We start from the raw sequence: 25,360 nt of genomic DNA on the forward strand, positions 1-25,360 counted from the left end.
TGAAAATGTATGGCGAAACTTTACAGTGTCATAACTAGAGTGTCTTACATTCGAATGAAGCGCTTTTAATATATTTTTAGTGGATTGAGAAGCGCTACGTATCGAGCAATGCGATGTAGCAATCGTAAGTTATTAATTGTTTTTGAGGGTTCAGCTCAACGCGAACGTACTAATGTAACACACATACAGTAAATGAATTGATAATGCAAGCATACATATAGTGCCAGTATGTATATACACATTGCTTTATATGCACAGCTTTGCTTTGTTTCCGATGTAATCATGCTTCCTAAACTGTTTAATAGGCTGGACTACCATCAATTGGGGAGGATTTTCTAAGAACTATTGAGAAGTTTGCTGTAGCAGTTGGTGATGTTTCTTCTGCTACTAATAAGAGTAAGGCTATTCCCAAAGATAACATAAGTGAGTACATATTGTATTTCAAGAATATTTTATACTGTACATCCATCCATGCTTATGACTAGCACATGTATGTATGTATGTACACATGTATTTATGTATGTATGCATGTGAAACAGTATGTATGTATGTACAGTATGTGTAGTGCCACACAAACGTAACATTGCATTTGCTCACACTGGTAATGAGCAGACTCAGTGAATTAGTGAGTCAAGCTGTAGTTATGTGTGAGTAGATTATGAGTCTGTGATATAGTATCCTTGTAGAGAGTTCTGCTACAAATGAGTCACCATGCAGACTACATCAGAAGTCACCTTGTAGACAGTTAAGCTGCAAATATTTCACTCTGCAGAGAATTCAGTCAAAAGTCCATTCAGCTACAAGATGTCATCCTTTAGAAAGTTCAGCTATAACAAATCATCTGTATAGAGTTCAGCTACAAAAATTTCACTCTGTAGAGAGCTCAGCTGCAAACAATTTCACCATTTAGAGAGTTCAGCTATATACATTAGAAGTCACCCTGTAGAGAATTCAGCTACAACCAAGTCACCTGTATAGAGTTCAGCTACATTAGCCACTGGATTTGTGAAAAGGTACCTTTTTCACACACAAAATTTGACCCATTTTTTGAACTTTAAAGTTTCATAACTTTTTGATCATGGCATATAATTGCTTGAAATTTTTATGAATGTAGCTACAGTATCTGACTACATTTTGATACTACGAGCAAGTTAATCATTATAAGGCATCTAGTGTTACATCATTTTGTTTGCTGCTATATCAAATGTATGGAAAAGGTACCTTTTTGCAAATCCGGTCATGAGAAGTCTCCCCGTAGTGAGTTCAGCTACAACAAGTCACCTGTAGGAGAGTTTCATGTGATAATTTAATGTTTTATAGTAATTGTAAGCAAACACTGCATTTCCTCAACAAATAAAAATTCAGCTGTTGATCTCTTCTTCTTTTCTGCAGTAAAGACAAAGACATGCATGTAAAATAAATGCCAAAGCCGGCCATAGGCCAGCTTTGGAGTATACAAGACAAAAACAAGTGATACCTAAACCAAAACAGCCAAGCTGTGAAAAAAGGTGTGGCCCTGAAAAAATCAAGGGCAAAAAAAAGATGTAAAATCCAAGATGGTTGCCAAGAAATTGCTATGATAGTTGTTTAAATAAACAGTTCAATTTGCTCTTGGTAACAACTGAATTGTCATTATTAAAAGTTTTTCCATTTACCTACCATCACAGCCATTTCTTGGCCACCAACTTGGATTTCACATCTTTTTCACCCAGGTGTTTTTGAAAGGGCTGCACATTTTTTCTATACTCTTCTTTTACATCAGCATGTGCAGTAGTTACACTTAGGTAGTGTCCATCTTGTTATCAGTGCATGGATCAGTGTTCTGTTTATTGGTTGGGTAAAGCATTGGGTTCCTAGAGTAGATATGTGGGGCAAGGCTATAGCCTTTCTGTGGACTTAGAAATCCTTGTTTCTTCTATGTTAGGACCCCTAGGTATTTCACCCCCAAGTTTCATGCAATCAGAAGCCACAACTTGTGGCTGATTATATCACTAGTCCTATTGCATAATTGTACTGTGTAGGTGAACCATGGAACCTACATACCTAAGTACCAAAACAATCACCATCATGTGACAGCAGTTGACAGATGTACAATATCAGCTTGAGGCAAATGGTAGATTGTGGTTTCATTATTTACCAACCAACATTAATGGAGATGGGCCTCAATTGAAGTGCAGACATGGTTCTGTAGTGGTTGATATGTAGCAGAACCAATACAGAAACTGTTTCGCCAATGGCTAAAGGAAATATACTGACTATTGTCAAGCCAAGTCCTTACGAATCACCATTTTTGAGCTTGCTACAGTATATCACCCCAGAAAGATGGTTTTTGAAACTAACCCTGAGTAGTTTGAGTAATACAGAGGCTTAAAACCAATAGTGTAATAGTGTACAGTAGCTACACACTTTTGATGTTAATTTGGTTTTACCTGCTGTGTAATTTGGATAGGTTTTGTAAAATCTGGACACATACTTATATTCATAATTATTGTAGCTGTACCTCACACTTTTGTAGAACGCTGTTATAACATTATGTGATTTGTGAAAAGCTTTTAAGAGGTCTTCAAATTTACCCAACTTTGATGATTCATTAGTACAGATTGACGTATTTTAAATATATTTAGCACTGCACAAAGGTTAACCATTGCTGAAAATCTAAAATGTTAATTTGTTTGTCACTTTGCAACAAAGTTATAGTCTTTGAGTTCACAGAATTGGACATTCATAAAAACCCTTTTCACAAATCTGGTCACATGCAATTTCATAAAATTTATGGCAACAATATGCACTCTACATTTGTAAATACAGTGAATACTTTTATGAAAAACTATGTATACTTATATATAGTAATTGAAGCTCAACTGGTGCCAAAGAACACTACATTGATCAGGACAATAGTTTTCCCCGATGATACTATGTCAGAGAAGTTTAATCGTACACAAATTACCATACCAAGAAGTGCTCTGATCCACCAAAGACAAACTGAAAGTTAGGATATATGTTGTCATAATTTATGACATTTTGTACATTTTAGATGCTTCAGTACCGGTGGTAAATTTTGTTGCTAAAAATTTACAGTTAAACACTAGCAATAATTCATTATTAAGGTACAGTATGGTAAACTGTTCCATGTTTTGTTATACTTGGCAATGCATATATTGTATATGTGTACTGTTGTTATGATATCCTGGAATTGAGAAAACCATGTTAATGTATGTTATGCACTAGTAACTGTAGGTTTGTGCTGAAGTTAAATAAAGCAAAATTAGTGTAGAAATAAAGGTTTTGGTCATACATAAGCCATCCACCCTTGTACATACAGTGTATATATAACTGTTTTTTTATCAGGTTTAATCCTTAATGAGACCTTGAGTCATCATTTCAGTTATCTACACCACCAAAAATCAGCTATCACTACCAGTTACAACTGTACCTTAATTTGTGCCTTTAAGAGGATTTTGAGGCTCTATAGACCATTAGTGTAGCAACCCAATGAGTTGTTAGCTGGTTGTGTAAGTGGGTTAAGTCATCATTCAGATTATCCAGGCCATTCAAATCAAGTGGGTCTCATCTGCCTTATTGAACATCAAGTTCAATTGTACTGTTGGAAATATGGTTAAACATACTCAAGAAACCTGTGGGTAGCCACATCCATCTTTCAGAAATGTGTGTTGTTGTGTGAAACTACATTTACTTATAAGGACTGTGCATTCATGTTTTGGGTGTGTATGGCACATGCATGCTCATGGGATTGTGTGTTCAAGTGCTACCTGTAGACAGTTAGTCTGGTGTAGGGAGAATAGAGGCATGCCAATGGGAATGTTGTGGGTTGCTGTAGCTGCCTTACATAGAGCCACTCCCACTTATTGATCATTAATTACATATGTTTGTTAAAATCTTCTTTGGTAGTTACTTGTTTACTATTTCCCATTGTAATAAGAACTATCCATAATCTAAGCTATAAATGCGACACATTCTAGTGGAACTTGGGACCTGTGGACTATCTCTTGAGGCATGCTGCCTCAATTTTTAAAGTAAACCAGTTAACATTTAGGTCAGATCCAGATTAGCATTCAAGTAGTTTGGTCATCCCGATCAGCAGTAGTGACTCACTTACAACCCATCTGATGTGGCATCTAAGCTAATTTTGTGAAGTGAATGAAAGCTACACCGTAGTAATTCTATTATTGATTGATTTCCCACCTACATATACTTTTGTTTCTTTCAGTGATTCAGGTGTTGTCATTTCATCTCAAATATCTCAAGGTCCAATTGACCTCACTGACAGAGCTAATCATGTAACATTAAAGTTTGAAGTAAGCACATACTGTGTTTTATCCACATAGAAATATTTAATGCCATTCATTTGTAAAGTTGAAGAACATCAACAAGCCAGAATGTGTTTACTGGAACTTCAGTCATGAATCTCAGAGGTAGATGTATATACATACCGTATTGCCTCAAATCACGGCCCGGGTATTTATTTCTTTCAAGAGTTTTTACCCCGGCTACTAAACGAGACTGGCGACTACACAAGACCAGCATTTATTTACCTAATCAGCATTCACAAGTCAACTACATACCTTGGTGTTGTACTCTCCTGGATTCTCCTTGATGTTTCCCTCAGCATATTTCACAGATTCAAGCTTAAAAGGAACTCTATAAACTATAAAACGTTCTTCACTTGTATACCACTGCCCAGAATTGTTAAAAATAATGACTGCACTAGACGTTTATTCGAGACCCGGCATTTATTTGTATTATGATGCTGTGCACCCCCAGCGACTAAACAGGACCAGGAGTTTATATGAGACTGGCCGTAATTCGAGGCAATACAGTACAAACAATCAGTTTCAGCATAACCTGCACTATATACATAGTGTATGTATGCATTTGATATTCTGTACACAGCTGATTATAAAATAAAATAGTAGTTAACAGTATAGTATAGTGGAGGAGTAATACAGAAGCAGTATAGATGGACCACCATTGGCCGGCATTGTATTTAACTAGCAAATTTATACAAAATTCTGTTTCACTGTGATCCCTGATAGTATTTTAAAATCACTATGTTTATATGTTATATACACATGTGTGTTATGTACTGTAGCAATCAAAATACAGGGAGATGGTCCAGTTATGGTATAATCCAAGATAATGATCCCAGACCTCCAGTGATATGTAATTCCACCCACTTAACTAGTTTTTCAATACTAGTGAGCTCAGTCGATGCTGCTGAGGTTTGTATATACATAAAAATCTACTAAACATTGTTATTTACAGTATATAGTATGTTGTACCTGGACATATAGCATGTGAATGACATACTGTACTGTACTGTTACTTACATTGTGAAATGATGTGGTAGTTTAATAAGTGTACAGGATTTATTATACAGAAAACAACCATCTCAGCAAAAGTCTGCATAGTTTGTACAAGCATGCTATGAGAAAAATACTAGTATACAAGTTTAATCAAGCCTTTACTCAGGGAAACAAGTCTCCAATGAATTTAATCTATACAGTATCTTGTTTGCCTGCTCATGGCTAGCTCAACTATCCTTGCTTCATTCCTGTAGCCCAAAGAGGTTGTGTAATACGAGTGTTTGTTTACAGTGATGTTGATGTGTAGTTTCTTGATTTGAAATCTTGTGTGTGGGTTTATTTGTCAACATTATGATCAAAATTAGACCAATATAAGTGAAAGGTATGGATACTAACTTTACTGATTGCAGTTTTAATTTCAGTTTGATTGCTGTACAAATTGATTTCTTTGCACTTTCTACTGGTTAGCACTATAATTCCAAAACACATACTCACCAAAATAGGCTAAAACTTTGATAACCTATTCCTTGGACACTGTAGATACATATAGTAAGACAATAAAAGTTCCGTGAACTTTTTGAGTTTTGCTGAGATAGTCACTAAACATGGCATTTTAATTTTACAAATTATGTCACTAGTTTACGTACCTATATAATATTAATATTATGGATGTAATATATACATAGGATTCTCCTGAACTTCGCACAATCAGTTATGTTGGCTGTGGTGTGTCTATTGTGTGTCTGCTACTAACTATTGGAGCAATCATACTGCTGAGGTACAATGTTGCACATGTGCACGTATGTTTTAGTGTGCTTCATCAAGACACACGGTAGTGTGTCGTACGGCCCAAGAAGCTGGCGCACCACACCGTGAGTATATTGACAGGAAGAAAGAAAACGTGATTTTCACACCTTTGTAGCTCCATGATCCGTTATCCAACTGGAACCAGTTTCACTACAGAGGTGTCCGCTAGGTAGGCCATGCCACATACCAAATTGGAAGGAAATCTTCCCAGCCGTTTCTGAGATATGAGTGGCCAAAGTTTCATTTTAATTCTTCATTTTTTTCTTCTTCTTAAGCTGTAAGGGGGCTATGGGGGCTTCGATTTCTTTTCGCACACTTTGTAAAAATCATAAACTTGTAACTCCACTGTATCGATATTTGGCACATGTAAAGAGCATATAAAGGTACATTCACGTACCAAGTTTGCTATGAATCTGATAAATATCCAAGGAGTTATGAGTGTTTATCCACATCAAAAAAAGATGAAACTTTTGTCATGGCTACAGGGTAAACCGAGTAGAGGAATGACTTGAAATTCATGTGTACATAGGCTGATCATTGTAAGAGTGCCTTTTGGTGATTAGAACAGCAACAGACTTACAGCTACAAAGTTATATAGCAAAAACTGAGCAAGTGTAAAATCTCAGGATCGAGATACTCTAATAGAGCAGTCACTGGGGGGAAAAAGTGCATAAGAAATATTTTTTAAAAATCGACTGATCATGACCAGAGTTTGAACCAAGGACCACCATACTTAATGCCTGCATCCTTAACCATTGAACCACTACTATCTCAGCTGATCACTTCACTTAATTTCTACCTTATAAATGAAAATTCTAGCTTAATAAGTAAAACTAATCTACCAGTAGAAAATCTAGATTGTTCTAGAACATTCTATGTGTGTTCTAGAACATTCTATGTGTGTTCTATTAGACGATTTCAGTGAACGCACAAACGTGTGCTCTATTAGAGCATTAGCAACATGCTATTGTTGTATCACTTTGAGGCTCAGTCTAGTAGCTATTTCATCAAATCGGAGCCATTTTCGTATCGATCAGTGGTATATTTGTAATATTAACTTAGTTTCGCCCCCAGGCGGTCTGCAAGCAGGTGTATGACCGAGTCGCACCAATTATCATCATCATAATCATCATAATAAGTGCTATGCTAGCAAAACTTATAATGCTACAGCCTGGAAATCATATCCCAGTAAAAAGATGCAGGAATTGCTTAACTTGTTACTGATAGTATCCCAGGGAGCTGAAACATTACAGCTCCAGTACAACAATGTATATACGCTATTCTACTTTGGACGATCCTCGTTTCACCTCCTGTGATAACACACAATATATACAAGCAGAGTACACATAAATTACAAGAACATGCACTCAGCTAATTTTAAGGAACATTTTATTTGTTTCAAAAACATGCAAAAGTTTTCAATATGAATATCCTACAATCATGCACTTTCAATAAATCACTATAGTGGAAATAAATACATATAGATCTAATACAACTATGTATTCAAGTATAGCCATCATGCATGCATGAACTAGCAAATAATGTTTGTGGTAGCATGTGTACGAGGACACCTGTGTCTAAATTGTTTGTTTTTCATCAGTAATGGTTTTCTCTCTGTCTTGGTAGCTGTCTGGGATCAGTAGGTAATTTTCTGTATCACTTGTATGGTCATCATCGTTCCTGTAGCAGTTAGCTATGATCTGTAGATAAAAAGAAATCATAAACATCAAAACCTTGGTTTTGAAAATACAAAAAGAAGTGAAATTTACTCAAAAAGAGTGCAGCCCTCAAAAGTCTTGGTGAAAAAAGTTGTGAAATCAAAGGTTGCAGCCATTTCATGATGTTAATGATAATAAATTTTATTAATGCACAAAATCATTATTAAAATTTGCTAGCATTAATAGCATTGCAGCCATTTCATGGCCGCCACCTTTGATTTCACAACTTCTTTCACCCAGGCTTTTGAAGGCTGCACTCTTTTTTTACAGCATTGGCTATTTTTGAGTGGATATTGTAACCCCATAAAACAATTGCTCAGGAACTGTATAAATAAAGAAAAAAATTGCGTACTTGGGAATTTTTAAAGTTGTTATATCTCTGCTATCTGCTGAAAACTGTGAAAGTTACTTACAGGAAAATGTGAACCAATTTTTTTATGTTAGTCTATAGTAGAGACAAAAACTATGGCTGGTTATTTTCAAGAGAAATTTTTTTTGCAGGTCATCATCATCCAAAATTTCATGAAGAAATTTTCACTTCTTCAAGATCTTTATCCACTTACTAATTAAACAATTCCATTTTGATTGAGCTCTGGCAGCTGCTAATATCAAGAAAAAAATTTCATTGATAGTTACAAAACACAAAAAAACTTCCCTTTTGGAAAAATCTGAATACAATAATGTTAAACTATACTAAAGCAATTGTTGTAATGCTATAAAACAACATGCATTTTCCATGGTATTTGCATTGTAATTGTATCTTTTCATGTAACAGGAAAACTGCATTCAAGGGAAAACATCACATACTTCACTTAAATCTCTCAATCGCCCTCTTGATTGGTTTAATAGTATTTGTTAGTGGAGTGGAAACAGCTGTGAATGTGAGCTTGAATATTGTACTGTACTGTAATGTATGATACTATCTAAGTTCAAAGATGAATTTATATTTCACAAGTATAAAATTCTGCTAGTATATCTATAGGTATAGGCAACCTCCCTTGTTTCCATACTTTTCTATGATCCCTAATTGAACTTAAAAATTCTTAATTTTTCTATATACTGTACTTGATTTTGTAACCTTATTATGACTAGTGAACACACGCAAACTACATCAAAAAAAAGGGATAGTGCCAGAGGTAATGGTTTTGACTGAACGTGCACCCTAACTATCAATTACAGACTCGAAAGTGATGTGGCTATTATGTTTTACTTACAGCTATGTTCATAGTGCTACAAATGACGAACTGTAGGAGAAGCGCCTCTGCAATCCAGTCACCATGGAAAATATGGATGATTCCTGTTTGCAAATGTAGGGAAGCCATTGAGCTACTGCAAATCGACACCTAACCTTCGTGCTATGTTTTCCATATTTCACTTGCTGCGGTGTTTAACTAGTTATAATATTTATAGAACTTTGCAAGGATGAAATCAAAAACAGAAAACTGCACTTTGTACTTAATAAAACTTCAAAGCTTTCTGAAGAGTACAATTGTTACTGTAATATGCATTTGCAGTTTGTTGTCATCAATCCCCATGAAAGCTGAACATTATCAATCAGAACTTAGTTATCAGCAACTTTAATGCTCAAGACCGAAGATTACTAAAAATATAAAGATAAGTTGTAGGTAACGGATTAAAGAAAAGTGCAATGAAACTGGGCAATGGTTGTACAGCTAAAAAGTGGTGAAATAAGAGAGGTTGTCTATATCTGCAGATGTACTAGAAATTCCTATACTTTGGTCAATAACTATGAATGAATTAGGGATTTTAAAAAGTCCACTGGTTTTGATGATTATGTCTGCATTCAACACAGTATAGGTTCAAGGTTCTGACTACCTGTATTAACAGACTCTAGTCCTTTCACAGGTCCCCAATGAGATATGTAGTACTGATAATTATGTCAATACCAGAAATTTGAGGTAATGGACATAATATTGATTTAAAATGAAACTGACATTTTTAGGGTATAAATTACATGCATTACACTAGAAAAATACCTGTTGTAAAATGAGCAGACTATGATAGGTTTTCTTTTAAACTAAGGAGTTTTGAACACATACACAGTGCAAAACCTAGAGCATATTACCATGCTCTCATCTAGAGGGGTCTGGGGGCATGCCCCCACAGGAAATTGTTTTTGAGAATTTACCCATTTGAAATTAAATGAGGTGTAAATTTGGACTAAAATTTGCTTGATTAGTTACACCAGCTTAACTAGTTGTACTAGCAATAATAAAAACAACAACAAAAGGACTGAAGTATGGCATGATAGACCAGCTTCCTCTAGGACAAGATATTATACACAGCGTGTTGTAATGCAGCATAATGATTATTATTATTAGATATACAAGTACACAGAAAAATTTGGAATTTCAACTAGAGTAGGGACCATAGCACATCGATAAAAAGTACTAAAACAAGTTTGAGTATAGTGCACAATATTAAATCACAGTAAAACAATAAGAAGTGTTATATCCCTACTGTGCTCAAGATATCATAATGGAAATGCACAGTAGGGATATAACACTTCTTATTGTTTTACTATGATTTAATATTGTGCACTATACTCAAACTTGTTTCAGTACTTTTTATCAGTATGCTATGGTCCCTACTCTAGTTGAAAATTCCAAATTTTTCTGTGTACTTTTTTGTAAACTTTTTTTTGTAAATAATTATTATGACTGGTGAACCCACGCATACCACATCTGAATGACGCCTCGCGCCCCAGCTATTAACTGTCGTCTGAAAAGTGAAGTATCCATTACGTTTCATTGTCAGCTATGTTCAACCCGTTACACAGCATTTCAGATTAAGAATAGCAACTCTGCAATCCACGCACACCGAAAGAAATGGTGCCACGCGTCCCAGTATTAAATATCATCTGAAAAGTGAAGCATCCACTGATTATGCTTCGTTGTCTGCTATGTTCAACCAGTTACACAGCAGTATGAATCAAGAACTGTTCGAAAAGCACCTCTGCAATCAAAATAGCCACTATGAAAATCCACACAAAAACAGCCAGGCTGTGAAAAAATGGTGCGGCCTTAAAAATCCTGGGTGAAAAAAGTTGTGAAATCAAAGGTGGCGGCCAAGAAATGGCTGCAATGATGTGAAGCCATCACGTGCTACCACCAAATCGATACTTTTCGCTGTCAGCAATGATGAATGGGACACAAAGGAGGACACTGGTAAGTCCATGAAGAATGCATTGTATGTACTGTGGTATGTCAAAAGGCACCAGTAGGGCCGAAGCGAGGTCGAACAGTGAAAAAATCAAGCCCTTAGCCTTAGCCGTTATTGAGTTACGCTTGTCTGAAGGCATCAGTCAGTCAGTTACTTACTCAGTCAGTAGAAAATTCCATTAAATAAATATTTTTTTTAAATTCTATAGAAACTTGTTGAAAGCGTTTCAGGTTGATCTGAAAGCTTTTTTGGGCTTAGTTTTACCTAACCAATACTGCCTCATCATTGTCAGGGAAACTTGAGGCTGATTTTTGGGTGATATTATTCCATGGGCTACGCCTACTCCTTTGCGGTCCCTACTATACAGTTACTATCGTACTGTATGATTATTGTTAGTCTAATCAACTCAATTGCAATAACAGGCACAATAACATGCACACGTGCATGCACATTAGTCTGTCCATCATTCTCCATCAGTTTAGCTGGCAGCTTGTGGCTTCCTGATGACTGGTTTTGTTTAGGTGAGCTGCAGGCTATAAAGGAACGTGTGCTTGTAAATGACAGAAGAAATTGAGAGAAACAAACAGTTTATACATCACAGAATGTTTCTTAACTAAGGAAGTTAAACCAAATCAACAATTATTTTTAAGTATCCTTTGATGTGGTTAACACTCTAATTGATGTGGTATAGATGTACATATAGCGGGTAGCGGGTACATATAGCGGGTTATTTTCGAAACAGAAATTTTCGCACAAGAAGCTAAATCTGAATTTCGAAAGATTTTAATTTCGAAAGATCTTAATTTCGAAGAGTGCCATATTTCGAAGTCCGGATGGATTTCAAATAAACGGAAATTCGTGTCACAAATTATGAAGACGCTTGAATGTTTTCCGAAAATTGACTTACTGATGGAATAATCCCCATTCCTGTGCACTGGAGAGAAAACTGAGGGAGTCTCGGGTGGAGTGAATTCACTGGCACGATCACGCTTGATCATAGCTAGCTATCCTACCATAGAGCAGACGGCATCAATTCCCATTCTGGATCACCTATTTTCTGGTTATTGGTACAGTAATTGATACAGTTTACCCATTATCATCAGCAATACTGAGCTAAAACTCGAGGAATACACGAACGAATCGCCGAAAGTTGGACGATTGCTTTCACTTGTGGGAATTTATTTTCGAAAACAACCGGACGTGGGAATTTATTTTCGAAGAGAAGGGCCTCTTCGAAATATCCAAAATAAAAACCTTTCGAAAATTACCAGCTATACGGTAGCATGATTTATCCAAATCAATCCAGACAGTAGCATGCATGTACTCATGTATGCCTCAATATATGATTTTAAAAAGCTACTACCACTCAATACAAATGGGTATGACCAATATACTGCCCAGTAACACACACACACACACACACACACACACACACACACACACACACACACACACACACAAACACATCTACACACTCAGAGTATGGCTTTGTATTATTCTAAATTGAAGGAAATTTTGAAGATAATTTAGTGGCTAGGGACTGCCTGGCTTCAAACCCTTTGGATTTAATCATTAGACATTTATTCCAACATAGGCATAGCCATATCACATTCAAAAGTGATTGTAATATATGCAAGGTTTCCTACACTTACATATGCAAATTACCAAGAAGTATTAAATTTCCAGCAATATGGTGTAATAGGGTCCAGTGTTTAAGAGTTTTTCTATAGACATGCACTTTAACTATATTACTGTAACAATCGCCATTTATTGTGTACAATTTTTCAGTCACTGGCGTGGTGTAAGGTGGTGGCAATACTTCTCCACTACTTCTTCCTAAGTGTATTCTGTTGGACTCTGTGTGAAGCAATCTTGATCTACATCAAGTTTGTGTGGATACACTATGAAGGCATATTCCAGGATATGCGCTTCTTTATGATTCTTGGCTGGGGTAAGTAGCATAACCATAGCTAATATTGGTGATCGGATCTGCGAAAACCTGACACAATAGCGCAAGCCTAAATTTACAGTATAAAGCATTAAATACAATGAGTGAAATATTTGCATGTTATTGAAAATATGTCATAAATTTTTTGAATGCCTTTTTTTGCAAAAGAAGGAAATAACAATAAAAACCTGGTTATCATCTTATTCACCTACTCAAGAGGAGTGGGAAAATCTTTGTTTTCTTGCAGTAGACCCAACTTGAAGGGTATGTAAGTTATGAACATTTTTTGTATCACATCAAAGCGATCATACGTAATCAATTTCTCTTCAAACATTAATTTTTCCTTTATATGCAGTGAAGAAAGGTTACAAAGTACAAACGTACACAGTAAACGATTCCCATGGGTAACACAATGGCGAAACTTTCAGCTCCGTACCTCAACCTGTTCGTAAATTACAACCATTTTAGTAAGCACCTGTAATTTATTTTCCATACTTGCTGTACATAAATTATCAATTTTCTGTTTTTGCTACTTTGTAGGGCTGTAACTCCAAAAGTTATTGGCATGTGAGGCTGAAACTTTCACGTAGCTAAGTAAATTATAAATACTTAACAAATGGAATTTCATAAATGCACAATTGTGTCGGGTTTTCGCAGATCCAGTCACAAATTTATTTTTTGTTATTTTCATCTTCAATAAAGCATAGAGTATGCAATAATTGTAAATCAGTTTTTTTTCTGTATTAGGCCACTTTTTGTTAATTCTGTGTTTCAGATCAGAAAGTTTATTTAAACCAATGCAGGCGGGTAGCTCATTATTCGTTATTCATTACAGTCTTACATGGCACCTGACTGTTTTATCAGAACTAGGTAAACGCTTCATTAGAGTATCTTGATCTTGTATTAGTCATGATCTGATCTTACTGAGAAATGAAAGGCTTAAAGTCCCTTCTCCTGTAATTTGGGGTTGATCAGCAGCCCATCTATAGCCTTCCATTCTTTATACCTAGCTATGTACAGTAAGAAAGTTTGTCATTAAACACTGAAATGATGAAATGTTGGTAATAAAAATTACCAAACTTAGACGGTGAGACATAGCAATATGAACAGGGATCTGAAATATAAAACTAACAAGTGGCCTTATGTGATAAAATAATGGACATGATGACATGGCAATCATTTTCAAGCTACAGCTCTGCTTGAAATCTGAGGGAATTGCATGATTAGCTCAAAAACTACTTGACTACCTAGGTCAAGGAAGGCTGCCAATTTTTCACAAAAAGATTGATATCAAGACCAGCCAAGAAAGCCGGCATGCCATACTGTAATCAAGCCACACAGTAGTGTGTTGTGTGGCCAAGAAAGCTGGCACGCTACAGTATGAATACACTGACAGAAAGAAAGTAAACATCATTTTCATGCTTGTATAACTTCATAGCTAAGCAATGTCAAACAGTGAAATAATTGTGCTTGTAGCATTCAAGTTATGCTGGAGGTATCAGTTAGTCAGGAGGTCACTTAAGCATTTTTGGTCACCTGACTGTACATTTGGTACCAATACTGCCAACTTAAAGACATTTTGAAGGAAGGTTGACAAATGATACTTTTGCAAACATCTATGATCCCTACTACAGCATGCAGTACTATCGTACTGTGTGATTACTAACAGGGATGACAGCCTTCAGTACATACAGTAAAAATACTGCTGTACAGAATGCAGTACATAAATTTGCAATAAAGTAATAGTAAGTAGCAAATTGTTTTCTATTTTCTAGGCTCACCAATACCAATAGTCGCTATATCAGCTGGAGTATCTCATGAGAATTATGTAATATATGGAGATAGAGATGAAATAGCGTAAGCACCTCATTGCAATAAACTTAAATAACAAAATATTTCAATTGTAATTAAACCTCACTATTACGTAGCTACATGGTAAGTCTTCGTTGATTAATTTCTGAAAACGCATGTGTATACCTTACATGTATGCTATTATGTGTGGAGTGCTTGCGTCTTGTTAACTTGTCTAGTAATAGTTGTGCACTACCTCAATTATACAGTGCCACTACCCTAAATACAAGGTGGCACATTATAAGCTATAGATGTACGTAGTATGTACTGTACATTATGATTTAGGTGACTGTTCTATTTGAGAGTATTAATACTGTTTTACTCTTACATTAAAATGAATGACTGCTACACAATGTAGTATTAAAACATACACTTAGGAACTGTTAACAGCTTGTTAACACTATTAATTATTTAACAGCTTGTTAACATTATTATCACAACTATAACAAACTGACTGATTGTCTGTACTATTCTTCTCAATTATCAGCACTATATGCAGTACAGTACTGTACATTCACTGTACTGTATTTATATCTCATACAGTAAATGCTGGATTTCAGATGAGGATGGCTCAATTTGGGCATTTATTACACCAGTGATTTTAATACTACTGGTGAGGTTACAAGTACAAAAATAATTCCATACTTACATGTATTTGTGCTGTAGATCAACATGATTCTCTTTACATTTTCACTGTGGAAAATCTATCGGTCAGCTGGTGGTAAAATGACACAAGCAGTGAAAGAAAAATATGAGACAGCAAAGTATGTATGGTTTCTTCTTGAGAGTCATAAAAAAATTAAAGCTAGTATATAGTTTTACTAATATGTATTAGATAATGTTATCTAATCCAAAACAGCCAAGCTGTAAAAAACAGTATGGCCCTCAAAAAGGCTATGGTGAAAAAAGATGTGAAATCCAAGGTGGCGGCCAAGAAATGGCTGTGATGGTAGGTTAATGGTAAAAATTTTAATAACGACAATTAAGGTGAATTTTTGTGCCGCTTGGTCTTGGCAAAAAATTCACGGTGGCGGCCAAGAAATGGCTGTGATGGTAGGTTAATGGTAAAAATTTTAATAACGACAATTAAGGTGAATTTTTGTGCCGCTTGGTCTTGGCAAAAAATTCACCTGAATTGTCGTTATTAAAATTTTTACCATTAACCTACCATCACAGCCATTTCTTGGCCGCCACCTTGGATTTCACATCTTTTTTCACCATAGCCTTTTTGAGGGCCGCACTGTTTTTACAGCTTGGCTCTTTTGGATTAGATTTCATTTCTTTTGGTATTTGTATACCACAAAGCCAGCCTATGGCCGGCTTTGGGACTTTTTTAACTTGTCTTTTTTTTCTTTACCACAGGAAGAAGAAAAGATGAAGCAGATGTACTTTAAATATTTCTGATTTTATCAGTAAATGTACAAATTATATATATAATACATATATTTATTACAGAACTCTCCATGGTGGTTTCTTTGTAACTGAACACTCTACAAGGTGACTTCTTCTTGCTGCCCTCTCTACTGGGTGAATTGTTAGTAGCTGAACAATCTACAAGGTAACTTCTTCTAGCTGATCTCTCTACAGGGTGATTTGTTTGTAGCTGAACTATCTGCAAGGTAACTTCTTCTAGCTGATCTCTCTACAGGGTGATTTGTTTGTAGCTGAATTCTGTGCAGGTGATTTTTTTGCAGCTGAGCTCTTTACAGAATGGTTTCTTTGTAGCTGAACTCTCTACAAGGTAACTTCTTCTAACTGATCTTTTTACAGGGCAATTTGTTTGTGGCTGAATTTTCTACAGGGTGATTTCTTTGAAACTGAACTCTCTACGTGGTGGTTCCTTTGTAACTGAACTCTCTACATGATGGTTCTTTGTAGCTGAACTCTCTACAAGGCAACTTCTTCTAGCTGATCTTTCTACAGGGAGATTTGTTTGCAGCTGAACTCTCTACATGATGGTTTCTTTGTAGCTGAACTCTCTACAAGGTAATTTCTTTTAGCTGATGTCTCTACAAGGTCACTAGTTTGTAGCTGAACTCTCTACATGATGATTTCTTTGTAACTGAACTCTCTATAAGGTGACTCCTTCTAGCTGATCTTTCTACAGGGTGATTTGTTTGTAGCTGAATCCTCTACAAGGAAACTTCTTCTAGCTGATCTCTCTACAGGGAGATTTGTTTGTAGATGAACTCTCTACAGGTGATTTGTTTGTAGCTGAACTCTCTACATGATGGTTTCTTTGTAGCAGAACTCTCTACAAGGTAACTGATGTCTCTACAAGGTCACTAGTTTGTATTTGAACTCTCTATATAATGGTTTCTTTGTAACTGAACTCTCTACAAGGTGACTTCTTCTAGCTGACCTTTCTAGAGGGTGATTTGTTTGTAGCTGAACTCTCTACAAGGAAACTTCTTCTAGCTGATCTCTCTACAGGGAGATTTGTTTGTAACTGAACTCTCTACAGGTGATTTGTTTGCAGCTGAACTCTCTACATGATGGTTTCTTTGTAACTGAGCTCTCTACAAGGTGACTCCTTCTAACTGATCTTTCTACAGGGTGATTTGTTCGTTCTCTACAAGGAAACTTCTTCTAACTGATCTCTCTACAGGGAAATTTGTTTGCAGCTGAACTCTCTACATGATGGCTTCTTTGTAGCTGAACTCTCTACAAGGTAACTTCTTCTAGCTGATCTCTTTACAGGGAGATTTGTTTGTAGCTGAACTCTCTATAGGTGATTTGTTTGCAGCTGAACTCTCTACAATATTGTTTCTTTGTAGCTGAACTCTCCATAAGGTAACTTCTTCTAGCTGATCTTTCTACAAGGTGATTTGTTTGTAGCTGAACTCTCTACATGGAAACTTCTTCTAGCTGATCTCTCTACAGGGAGATTTGTTTGTAGCTGAACTCTCTACATGGTGGTTTCTTTGTAGCTGAACTCTCTACAAGGTAATTTCTTTTAGCTGATGTCTCTACAAGGTCACTAGTTTGTAGCTGAATTCTCTACATGATGGTTCCTTTGTAACTGAACTCTCTACAAGGTGACTCCTTCTAGCTGATCTTTCTACAGGGTGATTTGTTTGTAGCTGAACTCTCTACAAGGAAAACTCTTCTAGCTGATCTCTCTACAGGGAGATTTGTTTGTAGCTGAACTCTCTACAGGTGTTTTGTTGCAGCTGAACTCTCTACATGATGGTTTCTTTGTAGCTGAACTCTCTACAAGGTAATTTCTTCTAGCTGATCTCTCTACAGGGTGATTTGTTTGTAGCTGAACTCTCTACAAGGAAACTTTGTCTAGCTGATCTCTCTACAGGGAGATTTACTTGTAGCTGAACTCTCTACATGTGATTTGTTTGCAGCTGAACTCTCTACATGATAGTTTCTCTGTTGCTGAACTCTCTATAAGGTAACTTCTTTTAGCTGATGTCTCTACAAGGTCACTAGTTTGTAGCTGAACTCTCTACAAGGAATCTTCTTCTGGCTGATCTCTCTACAGGGAGATTTGTTTGTAGCTGAACTCTCTACAGGTGTTTTGTTTGCAGCTGAACTCTCTACATGATGGTTTCTTTGTAACTGAACTCTCTGCAAGGTGACTTCTTCTAGCTGATCTCTCTATGTGATTTTTTTGTAGCTGAACTCTTTACAAGGAATCTTCTTCTGGCTGATCTCTCTACAGGGAGATTTGTTTGTAGCTGAACTCTCTACAGGTGTTTTGTTTGCAGCTGAGCTCTCTACATGATGGTTTCTTTGTAACTGAACTCTCTGCAAGGTGACTTCTTCTAGCTGATCTCTCTACGTGATTTGTTTGTAGCTGAACTCTCTACAAGGAATCTTCTTCTGGCTGATCTCTCTACAGGGAGATTTGTTTGTAGCTGAACTCTCTACAGGTGATTTGTTTGCAGCTGAACTCTCTACATGATGGTTTCTTTGTAGCTGAACTCTCTACAAGGTAACTTCTTCTATTGATCTCTCTACAGGGTGATTTGTTTGTAGTTGAACTCTCTACATGGTAGTTTCTTTGTAGCTGAACTCTACAAGGTGATTTCTTCTAGCTGAACTATCCCTTTCCATAGTTGCATGAACTCCTTATAAGGTATTAGCCACTACAAAATTTTTCTAGCTGATCTCTCTACAGGGTGAATTGTTTGTAGCTGATCTCTCTACAAGGCGACTTGTTTCTAGCTGATCTCTATATAGGTTACTTGTTTCTAGCTGATCTCTTGAATTCTCTTTAGGGTGACTGCTCTATTAGAGTATCTCGATCTCGCACTTGCTGCTCCAAGTTGGATTTCGTGTTATAACTCCGTGGCTTTAAGTCTGATTCTTCTACACCAATGAAGAGCCTTTCTAAGATGATTACTCATTCTATACAGCGATTTTCAAAGCATTTCCCCTAGCGGTTTATCTGGTAGGCGTGGCAAGTAGTCGTTTTTTATTAGCTAATCTCGATTGCATAATTGTTACACACTGTTGGTTTTTTCGTTGTATCTTCCTGGTTTTTAGCTCGATTTCTTTCAAACTACAAAAGGTTTGAGGTTCAATAGTTAACCTATTCACCCACCGATTTTCAGCTTCTTCCCATACGCGGTTTACCCTGTAGGCGTGACAACATATTGGTGTTATTTTTCGTGAATAATTGATCATAACTCTTTTCCTGTTTATCGTATCCTAGCCAAAGTTGGTACAGAGATGTGCCTTTATACCCCCCTTCTGTGTGCCAAATTTCAAGGCAATCGGGTATAGCGTTCGCGTTTTATAGCAGTTTTTGTAAGTGTGCGAAAAGAGGAAGAAAAATAAGAAGAAAAAAAAATGAAGAAACTAAGACAATTTTTGAAGTCGCATATCTCGGGAACGCTTGAAGCGATTTCGCTCTAATTTGGAATGTGGAGTGCTGAAGGTGGAGGGAGTGTACACAGCAAAACATGTCTTGTTTCATCACGGCAGCACAGAGCTACGGAGGTGCGAAAATTGCGTTTTCTTTCTTCCTGTCAATATACTCACGGGTGTTACGCGCCGGCTTCTTGGGCCACACGACACACTACCGTGTGTTTTGATACAAAGTATGCTTTGATGTTAAGAAGATGATGAGGTCTTACTAGCAGGTTCTTATAGTGGTTGTTAGAGACCTACCAGTAGGAGGACCTCAAGCATTGCAAATCTCACATTCAATCATTGATTTGCTATGTTCTTCCAATCATACTTAGGCTAATAGCCTATAGTAGGCGACCAGCGCCCAAGCCAATATGAGTGTAAACACTAGACTTCTTATATAAGCATGTCTAAAAGAATTCGAATATGGGGCACAGAATCTAACGTTGTGGCTACATTTGTTACGATGAATGGACAAATCCAGGGATATCACGGAGAATTCCATTTATAGCACATACAATAAGTGTTATATGCCTGTTTCGTCTTCTATTAAACTATTAGCATAAGCTTACTTGTGGAATGGTTATTTTGTTTTGTCTGTAATGTGGGTGTGGTCCATAATCAAAATTGTTCCATCATTATCCTGGCACTCAAACCTCGGATCATCTTTGGACTGTAACGGTTTCTATACACCTGTTTTTCAGCTGTAAGGCCATGAACACTGAACAACTGGTAACTTTCTTCATTGACACATAGCCACGTATTTCACTATAGTAGCTACTGCTCTAGTAAGGAAGGTGTGAGCTTCAATTTCTCTAGCTCTTGGACAAACTACATGTTTGGTCTGCTGCACTTTATTTTAACATTGCATGACAATTTTAAAATGACATATCCAATCCCACAATGACTCCACATATTTACCCATATAAAATGATACCATTATCTGAGTTGGTTAGGAACATTGCCCTCGTTTCTTCTTGGTTTAGAACCTTGGTCTGGGTTCCTAACTTATACATATTCCCTGGATATCTGCATATAAACAAATTAATATTAGCTCTATATGTGTGTGTGTGTGTGTGTGTGTGTGTGTGTGTGTGTGTGTGTGTGTGTGTGTGTGTGTGTGTGTGTGTGTGTGTGTGTGTGTGTGTGTGTGTGTGTGTGTGTGTGTGTGTGTGTGTGTGTGTGTGTGTGTGTGTGTGTAATATATATTCAATATGTAATATTTAGGGTACTACTATTGAGCATCATAGTACTTCTACCACTACTTGGAGCAACTTGGATACTTGGGCTGTTGTTTTTGATTGATAATGATTCTTTAGTAGTAGCATGGATCTTTACTATTGTGAACTCCTTGCAAGTAAGTGCAAGGAAGTAATGCTGTATGAAAATAAAATGTTTACTACTAAAATTCATCACATACATTCATAGTACTGATGGATTTCCTTACAGGGTGTGGGAATCTTCTTTCTCCATGTTGTTAGAAGCAGAGAGGTATGTACATATAATGCATACAGTATATGTATAGTATGAGTGAACTTTTGTATACAGACTACAATGTATACAAAGTTATCGTACAGTAGTAATCCCTTTAAAACACTGCCATGCTCAAAAAACATTTGGTATGTATTTTCCCTCTCATTTGCAGTTGAGAAATTTAATCAAACGCAAGGTCCAAAAATGGAACCAAGACAGAAAGTGGAAATCATCCACCACAAAGGTGCTGATATTTACACACACTATATAATATCAAGACACACGGTAGTGTGTCGTGCGGCCCAAGAAGCCGGCGCGCCACACCGTGAGTATATTTACAGGAAGAAAGTAAACGCAATTTTCACACCTTTGTAGCTCCGTACTTCCTTATCCGATTGAACCCAAAGTTGCTACAGAAGTGCCAGCTAGGTAGGGGAGTCCACATTCAAAATTTGAAGAAAATCGATAAAGCCATTTCCAAGATACGAGCGGCCAAAGTTTAGGTATTTTTTCTTCGTTTTTTTCTTCTTGAAGTTCTTCTACTTCTTCTTTTCGCACACTTTGCAAAATCTGCCATAAAACGCGAATGCGTGCTCCAATTGGGCTGAAATTTGGTACACTTAAAGGGCTCATTAAGGCGAATCTCAGTACCAAGTTTGGTAGGAATCCGATGAACATTCACGGAGTTATGACCAATTATTTGCGTAAAATAAGGTCGAAGGTCTGTCACGCCCACAGGGTAAACCGCTGGAAGGAATGAGCTGAAAATTGCTATGTAGATGAAGTAACTATCGTAGGAGAGCCTTTTTGTGGTTTGAAAGGAATCCAGTTAAAGGCCATCGAGATATGACACAAAACCCAACCTGTGTCACAATTACGTGATCGATTTTTATGAATAAAAAACTATTAGTTTTCACACCTACCAGGTAAACCGCTTAGAGCAGTGAGCTAAAAATCGGTGTGTAGCTGGAATACTTATCATAGAAATTCCTTGCAGTAGTACAGAACAATCAGATTACAAACCACTGAGTTATGATTCCAAAGTCAACTACGTGTAGCATATGCGAGATCGAGATACTCTAATTAGCGATTCCGGAAGAATTTTAAAATTAATGGAAATAGTTTTTATTTAGTATAGCCTTGTGCAGTACTCCCTAAGGATCTCATAAACACTTAGTTTTTAAAAATCCATCATAGGATGGTGGAGTTATAAGCAATTTTGTCCTGGAAAATAGGCAAAATTTTCTCCGTATCTTTCCATTGAAAATAGTCCCAAAAATGGAACAATTGAATGAATGCTTATAACTGAGCTTTGCAATAACATTTTGAACTTCTGTTTTCTGTTATCAATACCTTAATACATGGACCACAGTGTAACCTTACTTGTAAGACCCTCTGAATAAAAGTCACCTCCATAGAAAGCCATTAAATAGTTGTATGCATTTAGGATCTTGCGGAAGGCAAAGCAGCATACACATGGTGAAGTTTAACCACTCTGTAGCAGTCACCTCCACTCAAAAATACAATGTGCATGCAAAGCAAGGAGGTGTACTGTCGATTTATAGCTGCTTATATGATTATTTTTTCTCTTAATGCACAGCTCCTTGACAGCTACCAAAATGGTGCATCAAAGAGATGAGCTATTTGTGGTGCAAATTTGCTAACTTTTAGCATAGTAATATTGAAAACTACATGTACAAAAATGCTCACTTTGGTGTAACTAACAGCTACAAGCAAGTCACCCTGTAGAAAGTTCAGCTACAAATATGTTGCAGTAGAGATTCAAAACATTATAAGTCACACTGAAGAGAATTCAGCTATAAACAAGTCATGCACCCTGTAGATAGTTCAGCTACAAACAAATAACCCTGTAGAGAGATCAGCAAAAAGAAGTTACCTTATTGAGAGTTCAGCTACAAAGAAACCATCATGTAGAGAGTTCAGCTGCAAACAAACCACCTGTAGAGAGTTCAGCTACAAACAAATCTCCCTGTAGAGAGATTAGCTAGAAGAAGTTTCCTTGTAGAGAGTTCAGCTACAAACAAATCACTTTGTAGAAAGATCAGCTAGAAGAAGTCACCTTGTAGAGATTTCAGCTACAAACAAATCACCTTGTAGAAAGATCAGCTAAAAGAAGTCACCTTGTAGATAGTTCAGCTACAAACAAATCACATTGTCAGTGTTGGGAGTAACGTGCTACTTATGTAACGCGTTACGTAATATTATTACTTTTGTGGTAACAAAGTAATAATTATAACGAAATACGCTATAAAAACAGGTAATATAATGCAAGCTACTTTACTTACAAATGTAACGCGTTACCTAAGTAATATAGTTATTGTAACGAGTCTAATATTACGTAATATTATTACTATAAGTAACGAAGTTACTAATCTCGTTAGTTATCCTCTGAGTAATGCCTAGCCACAGCGAAGTAACGAGGCCTACTGAATGAAACTTATTCACCAGCTTCTTACTTATAACCAAAATTTGCATATTGTCCAACAGCGCAATCATGTCACGTGATAAGGTGGTAGTTTCACACGTGACAGCTTAAGGCTGTGGACACAAAGTAATATAATATGTAATATTATTACAGTTACTTTATTTTATGGGTAATATGTAACTGTAACTAAATAGTTTAGTTGCAAGTAATATGTAATATGTAACTAGTTACTTTTACAAAGTAACTTGCCCAACACTGCACATTGTAGAAAGATCAGCTAGAAGAAGTCACCTTAATTGTAGAGAGTTCAGCTACAAACAAACCATCATTTAGAGAGTTCAGCTAGAAGAAGTTACCATGTAGAGAGTTCAGCTACAAAGAAACAATCATGTAGAGAGTTCAGCCATAGGCGGATCTAGGAGACACTGTCAGGGGGGCCAAGGGGGGGGCAAGAAGTTTTAATGCACAACAGTGTTTATTCCACTATGAGGATAAGAATGGAATTCTAGTACACAAGTTATATTCATTTGCATAACTTTTTTCAGCATATAGCTGGATGAATGATGGACATACAGTTTTTAAGACTGTAGTTGGAGAAAATTTAAAAAATCAGACCTCCTAGGTTTGAATTTGAGAGCATTGTTGATAGCACTTAGCTAACAAAGTGTATGCTTTGCAATGCATACAAAGATTGGTTAGCCTATCTGAGATAAACCTGTTTGATGGTAAAGTGTATACCAAATCAAAATAAGGAGTAGCTAGCATTGTTACAATTTTGTAAAAATTGTAAATAAAATTGATGACATTAAAATTTCGATTGTTCTATTAGAGTAGTGACTGCTCTATTAGAGTATCTCGATCTTTACACAAAACTTCAAATTTATTTGCTTCGCTTTCTTTACAGTGTACAGATTAGCTATAACTGTAAAGTACATTAATTTTATAACTGTTGTCTTGTATTTGCCCATTGGCTTTCTATACTTCTGAAAACAGTGTAAATGCATGATTCTAGTTTCTGGTATATATATAGTACTGTAACAATAGTACTGTAGGTCCAAGGGGGGCCAGAGAAGGGCCAGAGAAGGGACAGGGGGGGCACAGCACCCCTTGGCCCCCCCTCAGATCCGCCTATGAGTTCAGCTGCAAACAAATCACCTGTAGAGAGTTCAGCTACAAACAAATCTCCCTGTAGAGAGATCAGCTAGAAGACGTTTCCTTGTAGAGAGTTCAGCTACAAACAAATCACCCTGTAGAAAGATCAGCTAGAAGAAGTCACCTTGTAGAGAGTTCAGTTACAAAGAAACCACCATGTAGAGAGTTCATCTATAAACTAGTGACCTTGTGAAGACATCAGCTAGAAGAAGTTACCTTGTAGAGAGTTCAGCTACAAAGAAACCGTTCTGTAAAGAACTCAGCTGCAAACAAATCACCTATACAGAATTCAGCTACAAACAAATCACCTATAGTAAGATCAGCTAGAAGATGTTACTTTGTAGAGAGTTCAGTTACAAAGAAACCACCATGTAGACAATTCAGCTACAAACAAATCACCCTGTAGAGAGATCAGCTAGAAGAAATCACCTTGTAGAGAGTTCAGCTACAAAGAAACCACCATGCAGAGAGTCCAGCTGCAAAGAAATTACCCTGTAGAAAATTCAGCCACAAACAAATTTCCCTGTAGAAAGAACAGTTAGAAGGAGTTACCTTGTAGAGATTTCAGCTACAAAGAAACTATTCTGTAAAG

General features: G+C 36.6%; 1 protein-coding gene across 4 annotated transcripts in view; it reads left to right on the forward strand.

The window, feature by feature from the left end:
• The window catches only part of LOC136260495 (adhesion G protein-coupled receptor L3-like), a 124,446-nt gene that overhangs the window by 86,348 nt on the left and 12,738 nt on the right, over positions 1 to 25,360 (forward strand). For 3 of the 4 annotated variants that reach the window (XM_066054238.1, XM_066054247.1, XM_066054257.1), the window contains 15 exons: positions 306 to 423; positions 2,848 to 2,988; positions 3,035 to 3,107; positions 4,229 to 4,316; positions 4,375 to 4,433; positions 5,111 to 5,240; positions 6,011 to 6,102; positions 8,625 to 8,730; positions 12,821 to 12,983; positions 14,756 to 14,837; positions 15,375 to 15,444; positions 15,498 to 15,595; positions 20,925 to 21,054; positions 21,147 to 21,188; positions 21,343 to 21,414. In XM_066054238.1, coding sequence (XP_065910310.1) covers positions 306 to 423; positions 2,848 to 2,988; positions 3,035 to 3,107; positions 4,229 to 4,316; positions 4,375 to 4,433; positions 5,111 to 5,240; positions 6,011 to 6,102; positions 8,625 to 8,730; positions 12,821 to 12,983; positions 14,756 to 14,837; positions 15,375 to 15,444; positions 15,498 to 15,595; positions 20,925 to 21,054; positions 21,147 to 21,188; positions 21,343 to 21,414 — 1,464 coding nt within the window. Of the gene's footprint in view, positions 1 to 305; positions 424 to 2,847; positions 2,989 to 3,034; positions 3,108 to 4,228; positions 4,317 to 4,374; positions 4,434 to 5,110; positions 5,241 to 6,010; positions 6,197 to 6,246; positions 6,301 to 8,624; positions 8,731 to 12,820; positions 12,984 to 14,755; positions 14,838 to 15,374; positions 15,445 to 15,497; positions 15,596 to 20,924; positions 21,055 to 21,146; positions 21,189 to 21,342; positions 21,415 to 25,360 lie in introns of those variants that run through there. The other variant, XM_066054265.1, reaches the window with a different exon arrangement.

The sequence above is a fragment of the Dysidea avara genome, chromosome 1, assembly GCF_963678975.1.
Source record: "Dysidea avara chromosome 1, odDysAvar1.4, whole genome shotgun sequence".
NCBI classification, from domain to species: Eukaryota; Metazoa; Porifera; class Demospongiae; order Dictyoceratida; family Dysideidae; genus Dysidea; species Dysidea avara.